Source organism: Micromys minutus (assembly GCF_963924665.1).
Source record: "Micromys minutus genome assembly, chromosome: 1".
Lineage (NCBI taxonomy): Eukaryota > Metazoa > Chordata > Mammalia > Rodentia > Muridae > Micromys > Micromys minutus.
In genome coordinates this window covers 349979-366235 of record NC_137969.1, presented here as the reverse complement: position 1 = coordinate 366235, position 16257 = coordinate 349979, and the positions used below count along the sequence as shown (strand labels likewise).

Sequence of the window (16257 nt, the reverse complement as noted above, 5' to 3'; positions counted from 1 at the left end):
AAAAACAGTCTTTACTATTTTTAGAGACATCATGTACTATTTTATTTAATGGGTTATATAGTATTTTCGTGGGCATGAAGGACTAAGGTAATGGTGGGAGAGTGTAAAAAATGTGTTACTAGAGAAAGGGGTGGGACAGCTGAGTGGTAACTGTGCTTTGAGGTTTCACTGGTGTATTTAGAAAGGAAAGACACTAATTCATTCCCATGGAGGTACCACTTAGAAGCTATAAGAGAGATACCCTAAGATCTAGAAGTTGAATAACATCCTGTGATACTTACCATACTGTGTAACAAATGCTATGCAGCTGTTCACAATAATGGGGACGTCATTCTTGCAGAGCTGCTGATCTTGTAATGCGTTACCATCTGTACCTGCTGCTTTTTCAATTGCAGTATGCCAGACTGTGAAATCCAACTTTGTGTGCCCGTGAATATATAGTGTTCTGTGAAGTTTAAAAAGCACTTCATATTATAATTTTGCTATTTAAAAAATTATTTTCAACACAGATTACACTAAAATCTACTTATATGTGATCTTGACTCCCACATTTAAAAGAAAATCAACTTTCTATTACTTTCCACCCTACCAGGTGTGGCTCCCTACCTCCCTCCCTCCCTAGCTCCTTCCCTCCCCTGCTCTGCTGTCTATTAAGGTCACATAGCACAGAGGAAGCTCCACCAATTCAATCATCCTCTCCCAATTCCCCAGTTCTACATTTCCATCTCTAAATGAAAACTATTGTGGCAAACATTGCCAGTGTCTTTAAATATACTCTTGGCTAAGAAAAATATTTTGTAATTGTCAATTTCATTGCATTTAAAAAGAGGGGGGAGGCAAAACATACCTGATTTGCCTTTTCTTTTCAGTTTTGCAGTCTTTGAGATCTGCCATTTCCATCCCCAACAACATATGATATGATATTGCAAACAGGTATTCCAAAAGGGAAACCTAGCTGCACCACTACTTATAACACAAATGGGATCTTAGTTTCACATTTGGGGTATTGGTCACACCAAAATCTAGGTACCCTGAAGATTTTCTATTTTACCTCAAAAGTATACTGCTAAGAAACACTGTATTTGGATACCTCCACCATGGAATAGGAATGTGTAAACTATCATTATTGTGATAGTCATCTGCAATGGGAAACATGTCTCAACTTAACTGACTCCAAATGAGATGAGTCTTCTGAGTTTAGAATTCTTACTATGGTTTAGTATGCCCTGCTAATCACTTGCTCATTGTGTTATTATTGTTGTTCCTATAATCTGTAATATTTGCTCTTTCTGACATTCTTCTCTGTTGCTTCAAATTTTTCCATTTCTCTTCAGTGTCAACAAAATCCTCGGACAGGATTATCTTCTTGATTTCCTCTATTATAACTCTATTCATCACTATGACAAGAATATAATTTCAACAAGTTAAGGCTGCTGATACCAGTTTGGGTAATTGTCCCATCTTTAAAGCATTGTTTTTCTTTTATTTTTTATTTTTATTTTTACTTAAATTGAACAACTTTATTTTAAAAAACAAAGATAAATGTACATATTTTAAGCATTTTGCATAAAAGTATATGAATACATTTTTGCCAGTACTGGCCATCTCGCCAAAAGCAATCTACATATTCAATGCAATCCCCATCAAAATTACAACCCAATTTTCATAGAGTTGGAAGGAGAAATGTGCAATTTCATCTGGAATAACAAAAGACCTAATATAGCAAAATCCATCCTCAACAACAAAAAAACATTTGCAGGAATCACTATCCCAGATCTCAAGCTATATTACAAGGCAATTGTGCTAAAAACTGCATGGTACTGGTACAGAGATAGGCACATGGATCAATGAATAGAATAGAAGATCCAGAAATGAGCCCTCACATATATGGTCACTTGATTTTTGACAAAGGAGTTGTAAACATTCTATGGAAAAAGGATAGCCTCTTCAATAAATTGTGTTGGTCCAACTGGTACTCAGCATGCAGAAGAATGAAAATAGACCCTTTCTTAATTCCTTGTACAAAGCTCAAGTGCAAGTGGATCAAAGATCTCCACATTAAAGCAGGTACACTGAAATTATTAGAAGATAAAGTAGGAAAAACCTTAGAACACATAGGCACAGGAGAAAAATTCCTGAACTGGACACCAGTAGCTCCTGCTCTAAGGTCAATGATTGACAAATGGGACTTAATGAGATTGCAAAGTTTCTGTAAGGCTAAGGACACTGTCAAGAAAACAAAATGGCAGCCATCAGATTGGAAAAAGATCTTTACCAACCCCACATCTGATAGAGGCCTAATATCCAAGATATACAAAGAACTTAATAAGTTAGACACAAAAGAATCAAACAACCCTATTAAAAAATTGGGTATAGAGCTAAACAAAATGTTCTCAATTGAGGAATATCGAATGGCTGAGAAGCATCTAAGGAAGTGCTTGACATCATTAGCCATCAGGGAAATGCAAATCAAAACAACCCTTAGATTCCACCTCACCCCAACTAGAATGGCTAAGATTAAAAATTCAGATGACAGCAGATGCTGGCATGGATGTGGAGAAAGAGGAACACTTCTCCACTGATGGTGGGGTTGTAAACTGATACAACCACTCTGGAAATCAGTCTGGTGTTTCCTCAGAAAAATGGACATAGTACTACCTGAAGACCTAGTTATTCCACTTCTGGGAATATAACCCAGAGAAGCTCCAACATACATAAAAAAAGCTTGCACCACAATGTTCATAGCAGCTGTATTTATAATAGTCAGAAGCTGGAAAGAACCCAGATGTCCTTCAGTAGATGAATGAATACAAAAATTCTTGTATATTTACACAATAGAGTACTACTCAGCTATCAGAAACAATGACTTTATGAAATTCTTAACAAAAATGAATGTATATAGAGAATATCATCCAGAGTGAGATAACCCAGTAACAAAAGAACAGACTTATTATGCAGTCACTGATAATGGAATACTAACCCCAGAAAGCTCTGAACACCCCAGAAACAAATCAAAGACTATATGAAGTTTGAGAAAAAACAAAGGCCAAAAAAAAAAAGAAAAAGAAAAAGAAAATGAAAAACCATTATATTTAATTTGTACATACCAAGAAAACTTTGACTATTTCCAGGTTACATCTTGTTTTACATGTACTTTATGCTCATTGTAACTTTAAGATTTTAATGCATACTATCAAATCTTTAAAAAAATCAAGTACTGACAAAAAGCTTTTGTTACCAAATGGAAAGGTCTTCACGATTTGCCCTGAGTGTTCCACAGTGATTTTCTAACACCTCATCTCTGGCTACACAGATGCCACTCCTAGTCAATGACATAAACCCAATGGGGTTGGGAGATGTTCTCTGATAGCTCCGAACACTTATAGCCATGAGTTTCTGTCCTAAACAACAGTTGCTTTTCCATCTTTTTTTTTTTTTTTTTTTTAACCATCTGCTGTTCCTATACAAGTTACTGGTCAGATGTCACATTTTGCACAGACTTGGAAAAACAACTCATAGGCTATATGAAGCTCAAGAAAAACAAAGGACAAAAAAAAAAAATGAAAGCTTCAGTCCTTCTTAGGAAAAAAATTCATGTATATCACCCTCTCAGAGTGTGGTACACCTGGTCCTTAAATCATTAATAATCTAAGAGCTAAAATAATAGCCTTATGGAAAATTTTGGTATTCAGAGATCATTATGCTTAATCTATACTCATCAAGAAATCTGGTTCCATGTTAAGTTCTGTCCTACATATACTTTATGCTTATGGTAACTAGTGGGATATCAACACATGGTATCAAACCTCTAAGTGAATTAAGTACTGACAAAATATTCATATAGTGTTATGCCAAAATGTCTTTAATATCTGTATATGTATCCCTCTGTTTTTTTTTTAAGTAAAGTGTAAGAAAAAAAAAAGAAATTTGGTCTCTGCCAAGTCTCTTGTGTGTACTAGTAACTATTTTTTCCAAATATTATCCTCAGTACAAAATTTAAAACATGATATGCCAATGCACCCCAAGTATATTTACTCTAACTCAGTTTTTCTTTATTTTTTTTAAAGATTCATTTATTTTATGTATGTGAGTATACTGTTGCTGTGTTTAGACACTAGAAGAAAGCATCAGATCTCATTACAGATGGCTGTGAGCCTCCATGTGGTTGCTGGTAATTGAACTCAGGATGTCTGAAACAACAGAGCATGCACTTAACAAATGAGCCATTTCTCAAGCCAAAGGCAGTTGCTTTTAACCAATTGGTTGCAACCCTGTGGGGGATCAAGTGACCCTTTTTGCACAAGGCTTATATATTAGACATCATGAAATTCAGATATTTCTATTAAGATTCATAACAGTAGCAAAATTAGAGTTATGAAGTAGCAGTAGCAATGAAAATAATTTTATGGTTGAAGGTCACTACAATACAAGGAACTGTATTAAGGTATCACAGCATTAGGAAGGTAGGTTGAGAACCACTGCTCAAAAGAATCACTACTGAACTTTATTTTTCAGCAAAGTTGGATATTTTGCATTAAGCAACAGCAAGAAAAGAACAACTGATAAAATCTCATGTCTCCTGTAGGGAGTCAGAGAAAAAAATGAAATCTTTCACTTTTTCAAACATCACTGACTATGATTTAAAAATATACATATTCCATAATTTTGTACCTTTTTTCTTCTCTTCTTGCAATGCTCTTTCAGGAAGACAAAGCCAACAGCAGCACTTGAACACAGCTTTGGAGTTGCTAAAACTAGATTTTACTAACATCTGTGCTTGTACTCCTTGTTTTTTCTTTCTGACATCTTCATCTATCATTTTCATTTTCTACTCCACTAAAACTGCCCAGATCCACAGAATTCATAATATTTTTCTTTGAATAACTCTAACAAATGGCCCAATAGTTCTGAAATGTTTTAGCTTTTCCATTTATTGTATATCATCCAATGTATCGTACTTCTGGGTGTGTTTCTCCACAAAAATATTACAGCAAATTATCACCAGAGGTAACAAGCCCTTGAATGCATACATCTAGTTAAATTGTGTTTCTCTAAATCCAGGTAAGAAAATAGTAACACCATTTTTTTCTGATTTTTATCTAAATATACTTTTACTTCATAATTTAGTTGTTAATATGGCTTAAAATCTTTGATAATCCAATGGGTGGGTATTCTGGTAGTCAGTGAAACATATCCAAAATGTAGCAATGGTTCTTTAAGACTAGAATAGCCCTGCCACTAGCTGTGAGTATCTCAGACTTTAAATTTTCCTTCTAGTCAAAAGAAATCCCCCAATGGAAGGTTAGCTGTCTGCTTGTGAACTAGTGAGTTACAGAACATGTAATGACATGTTAAATCCTGTGTCAACTTGTCAAACAGTGAATCTTAAAATGTATTGTCTACTACAGCCCATGGGATGCCTAATATTTCACTGTTCAAAAACCTTGCATTCTCATTCCTATTTAAACTCTAGACATACCAAGTAAGGTATGATAATACATTTTCTATGCAAAGAATGACTAACCTTGTATCTTCCAGTATTACTCAACAACCATTTAATATTGTATAAGAATTTTAGGTAAACATTCAAGTCTTTATACATTCACTATCTGAAAAAGATATTTTGATCAACTATAATAACAGATTTATATATTATTACTGGCAATTATGAAAACATAAGTCTCAGCCTTATAAAGAAACATTTGATTTGTTATTATTAAGGCACCTCAATAAAGTCTACAAGACAAACCACAGGACTAATGTATAAAATTCTGTTAAAATTGCAATATATAAATGAATTGGTGTTTATACTTATTTGAGCCTAGTGAACTAAAAGGAACCTGAGGTCTCTTGAGATAAATAACCAATAAATCAGATACATAAGAAAACAAAATTATCGCAAAATAACTAAAGCTGAGAAGCAAATACCATATACCATAAAAATGACTTAAAAAGAAAATAGCTTAAACATTTATAGAAAAATGAAAAAATTTAGGTCTTCAGCAGGACATATGGTCATCAATCATTAGAATTAATACACATTAGAATGCAAGAAACAATATGCATTCTAATGATAAATTTATATGTTTATGTACACACACACAAACGTATACACACACTTTTATAAATACAACAATGTCAGAAGTTTTACAAACATGGAAGATACAGCTAAAGAGTATATAACAGGACAAAGTATTTTATAGAGTGAATAGATATTATAAAAAATATTTGATATTTATCAAGAAACCTGACATAAATTTGCAAAGTTTTAACAAGTATTTCTAAGCACAAAACACTGTCATAAGCACATAATTTAAAGTGAAAGTAAAAATATCTGTTTCTGTCTCTCTGTCATATAAGTGGCAATGATAATAAGCATATTTACTAGAGCATCTATAAATGGGCATTAGCTTAGATCTGCAAAATGTTGGAAAGGCTTGAAATCTATTGTCCTATACATCTGAATAATGTATATATGAGACATGTAGTAGATCACAGACACATATAAATTCTGTCATGTTTTCCAAAACATCAAACTATCTCTAGTTAGAAAACTCATGAATATTTTGTCTCTTTCTGTTATAAAAAGCTATAAAAAACAAAGGATATAAATCAAAGTATTTCCTCTCCCTTGAAGGTAAGGCATGTGGGACAAACTTCTGAAGAATGTCACCTGTGTTTGAGCCAGAGATAGGAAGATCTGTCTGCCAACCTACTCATTTATGAAAAGCAAACTAATACATAAAGGAAATTGTTGGAGGCCCAAGGATAACAAAGGGCTGGGAAGCTAGCCTTTTAAATTTATTTTTATTTTGGAGACTGTCATACATATGTAAAATTTGTTTTGACCAAATAATCCTCTTACTTTCTCTTACAATTTCTCACCCACCTACCTGCCAACTACCCCCCTGTCCCCTGTCCCCTGTCTACACTCACCACTTTTTCCTCCCAACTTTATGTGCTCTTTTATTTAAATCCACTGAGTCTACTTAGGGATGACTATATATACACACACATATATATATATATATATATATATATATGCATGGATATAGAGCCATCTACTGGAGATGTACAGCCTCTCAGGAGCCATGTCTCTGAAGAAAACTGACTATCCTTTAGTAGCCATCAACTAACAATAACTCTTTTCTAAGTCTGCCAGTTGTCACCTTGTCCATGAACCTGTACTCCAATGAATGTCTAAACTCTTGGTCTTCAGTTCCAAGACATGTTGTTCTAGAAGTGACACTGTTCTATCTCTTCTTCTCAGTGTTCTTATGACAGGATCAGGAAGCACAGTTTCCTAAAGAAGCTAGATCAAAGACATTACTGGAAGGGACCTAGAACTTGATCTATTGGACAACAGTAAGATCTATTTCTCTTCTTTTAAAAGGATAATCAAACTTGGTATGACCATGTAATCCTTTAATCCCAGCACTTAGGAAATAGAAGCAGACAGACCTCTCTAAATTCAAAAGCTGCCTGATCTACATAAAGAATACCATGTCTTCAAGTCAGAGAGATACAGACAGAGACAGAGAGATAGAGAGACAGAGACACAGACAGATACAGAAAAGCAAAAATGCTGCCATGAAAAATGTTCCACATCTGCAATGGATATGGGTGTAAGAGATCTTTGGAAATGTGGTTTTCTTTCTACTTCCTAAGCAAGCTCTCAAAGAATATGTTATCAACTGTAAATCTTTTGTTTCTAATGTGAAAAGATAAAGCATTTTATTGGTGTGACATTTGCTCATTAGACTTATAATGCACTTATTTTAATTGTGTGGTCAAACTTTTTTTACACATGCCTATTCCCATGTGACTGCTACCAAAACCAATACCTAAAACATTTCCATCATTTACAAAACTCCCTCATAATTCTGTGCAGTGAATCCTTTCTTCTATCTCATCAAGGAAAATCTGTTCAGTCCTGTGTCATTATGTATTAGACTACTAGTTACATCATTTTCTATAAATGAAAGGACATAATGTTACTCTCTTGCATCTGTTTTTATTTATTCAGCATAATATTTTTACCACTTGGTTATGTTTTCAATACAGATCTATTTATATTTAATTAATTAATATTAATTAATTATCATTCTATGCATAAGTGTCCATTACACTGTTTATACATATACTCACTAAGGAACACCTAGTCTCTTCTCACTTCTTAATTCTATAATCTAATCAGACTTAAACTTTGTTTTCTTATTGAGTATATGTTATGATGTATATTGAGCAAATATGCTGAAGCTAACTAACTAGAAGATTAAGTATCCTTTCACTTTTTTGTAAACATTATTCTGTCCCTAGGGAGATGGCTAAGTGAATGAAGTGTTTGCCCACAGATGTGAGGACCAAGTTCAGCAGTCATGCAGAAGAAAATAGATATGATGGCCTACCTGATACCAATAGGCAGATGTGTGTGAACCCTTGGCAAACCAGTTAGATAAGCTAGCCAAATCTTAAGAGTTCCAGGCTTAGCCTGAGAACCTGCCTCAGTTAATAAAGTGAGGGGATGAAAAAGGACATCCAAAGTCAACTTTTATTGTCCTTACACACCAGCAAACTAATATAAGTGTATTGCACATATGTGCTTTTATATACATGAAAATCTACATGTACACCACACATACATACAGAAAAATAATTTCCCAAAATGATTATAATATTTTAAGATGTCATCATACATCTCACTTCTAGTTAAGAATCTTAATTTTTCTACTTTTTTTAAAATTATTATATAATTTATTTTTTTATTTTTTTAGGCTTCTTTTTTTAACAACTTTATTTTACAAAACAAAGATAAATGTACAGATTTTAAGCATTTTTTGCATAAAATTATACAATACATTTTTGTCAGTAATTTTTTTTCAGATTTTAAAATAATTTTTACATAAAACTGTATGAATATATTTTTAGTCAGTACTTGATGTTTTTAAAGGTTTGATAGTATGCATTGAGAACTTAATAGTTACAATGAGCATAAAGTACATGTAAAACAAAATGTAACATGGAAATAGTCAAAGTTTTCTTGTTGTATAGACATTTTTTTGTTTTGTTTTGTTTTGTTTTCTTTATTTCTTGGACTTCATACAGTCTGTGAGTTGTTTCTGGGGGAGTGCGAGCCTCTGGGATTAGCATCCCATTATCAGTGACTGCATATTATGTCTGTTCTTTTGTGACTGGGTTATCTCACTCGGAATGATATTCTCTAGATGCAGCCATTTTCTTAAGAATTTGGTTAAGTCATTGTTTCTGGTGGCTGAGTAGTATTCCATTGTGTAAATGTACCACAATTTTTGTATCCATTCATCTTCTGAAGGACATCTGGGTTCTTTCCAGCTTCTGGCTATTATAAATAGAGCTGCTATGAACATTGTGGTGTATATATCTTTGTTGTGTACTAAGGTGTCTCTGGGGTATATGCCCAGAAGTGGAATAGCTGGGTCTTCAGGTAGTATTATGTCCAATTTTCTGAGGTATCGCCAGACTGATTTCCAGAGTGGTTGTATTAGTTTGCAACCCCAACAACAGTGGAGAAGTGTTCCTCTTTCTCCGCAACCTGACCAGCATCTGTTGTCATCTGAGTTTTGGATCTTGGCCAATCTGACTGGTGTGAGGTGGAATCTCAGGGTTGTTTTGATTTGAATTTCCCTGATGGCTAAGGATGTCGAGCACTTACTCAGATATTTCTCAGCCATTCGATATTCCTCAACTGAGAACGTTTTGTTTAGCTCTGTACCCCATTTATAATAGGTTTATTTGATTCTCTGGTGTCTAGCTTTTTGAGTTCTTTGTATACCTTAGATATTAGGCCTCTATCTGATGTGGAGTTGGTAAAAATCTTTTCCCATTCTGTTGGCTGCCATTTTGTTTTCTTGACAATGTCCTTAGCATTACAGAAACTTTGCAATCTCATTAAGTCCCATTTGTTAATCTTTGACCTTAGAGCTTGAGCCATTGGTGTTTTGTTCAGAAAATTAACTACATATTTTCTTTATCTCACTTCTTTTCTTCTTTCCTTCTTTCCTTTTTTTCCTTTCCTTTCATTTTCCTTCTTTTCCAAAACAAAGTTTCTCTGTAGAGCCCTTGCTGTTATAGAACTTACTCTGTAGTACAGGCTGGGCTCTAATTCACAGATATCTGTCTGTCTCTGCCTCTGCCTCTACCTCTCAAGGTCTGGGATTAAAGAAAAGCATTCCAACTGCCAGGCTTCTTCTTCTTCTTTTCTTTCACCTTTATAAGCTTATTGGAGGAAGAAAAATTCAAACTTGAGGACCTGGGTCAAGAGCTTGAGAAAAGGATTGGTTAGAGCCCATATATATCCTATACATAACTTAGGCTGGTCTCTAAATCATAAAACTACTGTGCTAGGATAACAGAGGTGAGCCATTATGCCCACATGTAAATTTTCTAAATTTGAAAAAAATTACAAATCTTATTTTCATCTATAGTTCCAAGATTTACAAATATATTTCAATTATCATCCTAATATTTATAATTTTTATCAAGTTTGTTTATCATACTGATCTCCAAAGAAAATATTAAATACAATGTGAACATGACTGCCTAGTTCATGCATCTTAATTGTTAAATTGTATCTTAACTGTTGAAGTCATTATGTAGAATTCCATTTTTAAAAAAAAAAAATTTAGAGTAAGATGACCTGTAGTAAATTTTCTGCTCACCCTTGCCAGTGGTGATGTTTATTTGCTGTTCTCGCTTCTATAAAGCTCACTGGTTTTATTCATGTTTTAACATATTTTTCATGTTAGTTCTGTGGTTCAAGCACATGGCTGCTGGCATGTTAGGAAATTGCTACACCACTGTAAAAGATTCACTATCCAATAATCCAGAATTGTGCGAAATATATATTTTCAAAGGCTGTGATTTTTTTGGCCCAACTTGACTCAGAAAGCTGAGGATAAGAATGGCAGTTCACTCAGTGGGCCCATGTGTGCAGAACAGGTGCTCAGGCCATCTGCAACTAGAAACAGCAGAGAATCAGGGACACAGGCCTGGTGAGACTGCATTGCAATTAGCCTCAGAGCAGAGAGGTCTGTGCAGAGCGCTCAGAAAGTGCACACTGCACACCAATAGATTCAGGGTAGCAGGAACCCTGACTTAGGGTCAAGGTTTCCACCCAGGAGGCCCAGGCATGCAGAAAAGGCTCTCAGGACATCTGGCACCAGGAACAGCGGAGATCCAGGGACACAGGCCAGATACACAGGAGATATGGGAAACAATAACTGACAACAAGAACACATGTAAAAACAAAAACAACCAGATGGCAAGAGGAAAGCAAAAGAACTTACCCAAGAAACACCAGGACAACCTGGAAACACCAAAACCCAGTTCTCCCATAACAGAAAACAGTGGAATTCCAAAAATTCCAAAAAAAAAAAAAAAAAAGAAAACTCAGATCAGAAATCTTACCTAAAGATGATGATAGAGATCCTTAAACAGGAACAGGAGGAAAACCATAAAGAAATAGAAGCTTTTAAGAGGAAACAAGAAAAACACTCAAAGAAATCAAAGAACTAGAGAAAAACAGAACCAAAGAGATGAAGGAATAGAAGAAATTTAAAATGGAAATGGAAACAATTAAGAAAACAGTAAAAGAGACAACCCCAGAGGTAGAAATCCTCAAAAAGAAATCAGGAGTCACAGATGAAAGCATTTCCAACAGACTATAAGAGATGGAAGAGAGACTCTCAGGGGCCAAAGACATTAAAACCATAGACAAAACAGTCAGAGAAAATGAAAAACCAAAAAGCTCCTAAACCAAAATGTCCAGGAGATCCAGGAAACAATGAGAAGACCAAACATAAGGATAATAGGAATAGAAGAGGGCAAAGAATATCAACTAAGAGGCACCGTAAATATCTTCAACAAAACTGTAGAAGAAAACTACCCTACCCTTAAGAATAAGATGACCAGGAGCATAAAACAAGCCTACAGAACTCCAAATAGGTTGGACCAGAAAAGAAATTCCTCCCAACACATAACAGTCAAAACAAAATTGTCCAAAGCAAAGAAAAAATTCTAAAAGCAGTAAGGGAAAAAGGTCATGTAACATATAAAAGCAGAACAATCAGAATCACACCTGATTTCTCAACAGAGACTATGAAAGTTGGAAGAGCCTGGATAGACATCATGCAGACCCTAGGAGAGCACAGGTGCTACCCCAAGCTGCTATACCCAGCAAAACACTCAATCACCATAGACAGAGAACTAAGATATTCCAATACAAAACTAAATTTACACAATATCTGACAACAAACCCAACACTACAACAAACTATAGGTGGAAAACCGATTACAACGAGGGGAACTACATCCTAATAAAAACAAGAAAACTTCTAAGCAAGAAAATCAAAAGAAGAAAGACATATAGACACAATTCAACCTCCAAAAGCAAAAACAGCAGGAAAAAGCAACCACTATTCCTTGATATCTGTTAAAATAAATGGACTCAATTCCCCAATAAAACAATATAGACTGGATCAAAAAACAAAACCCAGCATTTTGCTGCATACAGGAAACTCATCTCATAGACAAAGACAGACACTATCTCAGAGTAAAATGCTAGGAAAAAAACTTCCCAGCAAACAGCCACAAGAAGCAGGCTGGAGTGGCCATTCTAATAATGAATAAAGCATATTTTCAACCAAAAGTTATCAAAAAAGATAAAGAAGGAAACTTCTTACTCATTACAGGAGAAATTTGTCAGGAGGAACTCTCAATCTTTAACATATATGCTCCAAATAAAAAAGCAACCATATTCATGAGAAAAACACTATTAAAGCTCAAAAAATTCATTGCACCCCACACAATAATAGTGGGAGACTTTAATACCCTACTCTCACCAATAGACAGATCATAGAAACAGAAACTGAAAAAGGACACTGTAAAACTAGAAGAGGTAATGAACTAACTGGAATTAATAGATATCTACAGAACATATCATCATTAAACAAAAGAATACACCTTCTTCTCAGCACCTTCTCAAAAACTGACCACATAATTGGTCACAAAAGGAGACTCAATAGATATAGGAAGAGTGAAATACTCCCATGCATCCTTTCAGATCACCATGGTCTAATGCTGGTCTTTAATAAAAACAAAGTAAACTAAAAGCTCATATATACATAGAAACTAAATAATGCTCTCTTAAACAATAGCAGGGTCAAAGAAGAAATAAAGAAAGAAATTAAGGATTTTCTAGAATTCAATGAAAATGAAAACACAACAAACCCAAACCTATGGGATGCAATGAAAGCAGTACTGAGAGGAAAACTCGTAGCACTGAGTGCTTCCAAAAATAAACAGGAGGCAGCATACATCAGCAACTTGACAGTACAGCTGAAAGCTCTAGAACAAAAGGAAGCAGATACACCCAAGCGGAATAGAAGGCAATAAATAATCAAACAAAGGCAGAAACAGACCAAATAGAAACCAAAAGAACTATTCAAAGAATTACCAGAACCAAGACCTGGTTCTTTGAGAAAATTAACAACATTGATAAACCCTTAGCCAGACTAACTACAGGGCAAAGAGAGAGTATCCATATTAACAAAATCAGAAAGGAAAGTGGAGAAATAACAACTGAAACTGAGGAAATTCAAGAAACCATCAGATCATACTACAAAACCCTATACTTAACAAAGCTGGAAAATATGGTGCAAATGGATGAATTCCTAGACAGATACCAGATATTAAAGTTAAACAAGGACCAGGTAAACCATCTAAATAATCCCATAACACCTAAAGAAATAGAAGCAATCAACAAAGGTTTTCCAACCAAAAAAAGGCCAGGTTCATATGGGTTCAGTGGGGTATTTTATCAGACTTTTATTGACGACATAATATCAATACTCTCCAAACAATTACACAAAATTAATCAAATGAACACTACCTAACTCATTTTTGAGGCTACAATAACATCGTTCCTGAACCATAAAAAGAGCCTACAAAGAAAGAGAACTTCAGACCAATCTCACTTATGAACATTAATGCAAAAATACTCAACAAAATCCTTGCAAACCGAATCCAAGAGCATGTCAAAACAATCATTCACCATGATCAAGTATGCTTCATCCCTGGGATGCAGGGATGGATTGATATAAGCAAATCCATCACTGTAATCCACCATATAAACAAACTCAAAGAAAAAAACTACATGTTCATCTCACTAGATGCAGAGAAATCATTTGACAAAATTCAACACTCCATCGTGTCTTGGAAAGAACAGGAAATCAAGGCCCATACCTAAACATAATAACAGCAATATACAGCAAACCAAAAGCCAACATCAAACATAAATGTGGGAAACTTGAAGCAACCCCACTAAAATTAGGGACTCAAAAAGGCTGCCCACTCTCCCCCTACGTATTCAACACAGTACTGGAAATCCTGGCCTGAGCAATTAGACAGCAAAAGGAAAACAAAAAAATACAAATTGGAAAGGAAGAAGTAAAAACATCACTATTTGAACATGACATGATAGTGTACTTAAGCGACCCCACAACTACCACCAGAGAACTCCTACAGCTGATAAACAAGTTCAGTAAAGTGGCTGGATATAAAATTAACTCAAACAAATCAATAGCCTTCCTCTACTCAAAGGACAAATATTCGGAGAAATAAATTAGCGAAAAGATACCATTCACAATAGTCACAAAAAATATGAAATAGCTTGGTGTGACTCTAACTAAGCATGTGAAAGACCTGTATGACAAGAACTTCAAACCTCTAAAGAAGGAAATCAAGGAAAATCTCAGAAAATGGAAAGATCTCCCATGCTCATGGATTGTTAGGATCAACATTGTAAAAATGGCCATCTTACCAAAAGCAATCTACAGATTCAATGCAATCCCAATCAAAATTCCAACACAATTGTTCATAGAGTTGGAAAGAGCATTGTGCAATTTTATCTGGAATAACAAAAGACCTACAATAGTGAAATAGTTCCTCAACAACAAGGAAAAACATGTGGGAATCACTATCCCTGACCTCAGGCTATGTTACAAGGCAATTGCTCGGAAAAACTGCATAGTACTGCTACAGAGATAGGCACATGGAAAAATGGAATAGAATAGAAGATCCAGAAATGAACCCTCACATATATGGTCACTTGATTTTTGACAAAGTAGCTGGAAACATTCAATGGAAAAAGGCCAGCCTCTTCAACAAATTGTTTCGTCCAACTGGCACTCAGCATGCAAAAGAATGAAAATAGACCCTTTCTTATCTCCTTGTACAAAGCTCAAGTACAAGTGGATCAAAGATCTCCACATTGAACCAGGTACACTGAAATTATTAGAAGAGAAAATAGGGAAAACCCAAGAACACACAGGCACAGGAGAAAATTTCCTGAACAGAACACCAGTGGCTCATGCTCTAAGGTCATATATGGACAAATGGGACTCAATGAGACTGCAAAGTTTCTGTAAGGCTAAAGACACTGGCAAGAAAACAAAATGCCATCCAAATGATTGGAAAAAGATCTTTACCTATCCTACATCTTAGAGGTCAAATATCCAATATATACACAGAACTCAGGAAGTTCGACTCCAGAGAATCAAACAACCCTATTAAAAATGGAGTACAGAGCTAAACCAAATTATCTCAATTGAGGAATACTGAATGGCTGAGAAGCAACTAAGAAGTGCTCCACACCATTAGCCATCAGGGAAATGCAAATCAAAACAACACTGAGATTCCACCTCACAACCACTAGAATAGCTAAGAACAAAAATTCAGATGACAGCAGATGCTGGTGAGGATGTGGAGAAAGAGGAAAACTTCTCCACTGATGGTGGGGTTGTAAACTGGTACAATCATTTTGAAAATCAGTCTAGCGGTTTCTCAGTAAACTGGACATTGTACTACCTGAAGACTCAGTTATTCCACTTCTGGGCATATACCCCAGAGAAACTCCAACATACATCAAAGAAGCATGCACCACAATGTTCATAGCAGCCCTATTTATAATAGCCAGACGCTAGAAAGAACTCAGATGTCCTTCAGTAGATGAATGGATACATAATTTGTGGTATATTTACACAATAGAATATACTCAGCTATCAGAAACAATGACTTTATGAAATTCTTAAGAAAAATGGATGCATCTAGAGAATATCATCCTGAGTGAGATAACCCAGTCACAAAAGAACAGACATAATATGCAGTCACTGATAATTGGATACTAACCCCAGAAAACTCTGAACACCTCAGAAACACCTCA

At 35.0% G+C, this 16257-nt stretch overlaps 1 protein-coding gene across 1 annotated transcript in view; it reads right to left on the bottom strand.

Annotated features, from left to right (window-relative positions):
• The window catches only part of ARAP2 (ArfGAP with RhoGAP domain, ankyrin repeat and PH domain 2), a gene marked incomplete at both ends in the record, with an annotated part of 211369 nt that overhangs the window by 73512 nt on the left and 121600 nt on the right, over positions 1–16257 (bottom strand). The window contains one exon of the mRNA XM_080913098.1: positions 282–445. Within this exon, the coding sequence (XP_080769224.1) occupies positions 282–445 (164 nt within the window). The remainder of the gene's footprint in view (positions 1–281; positions 446–16257) is intronic.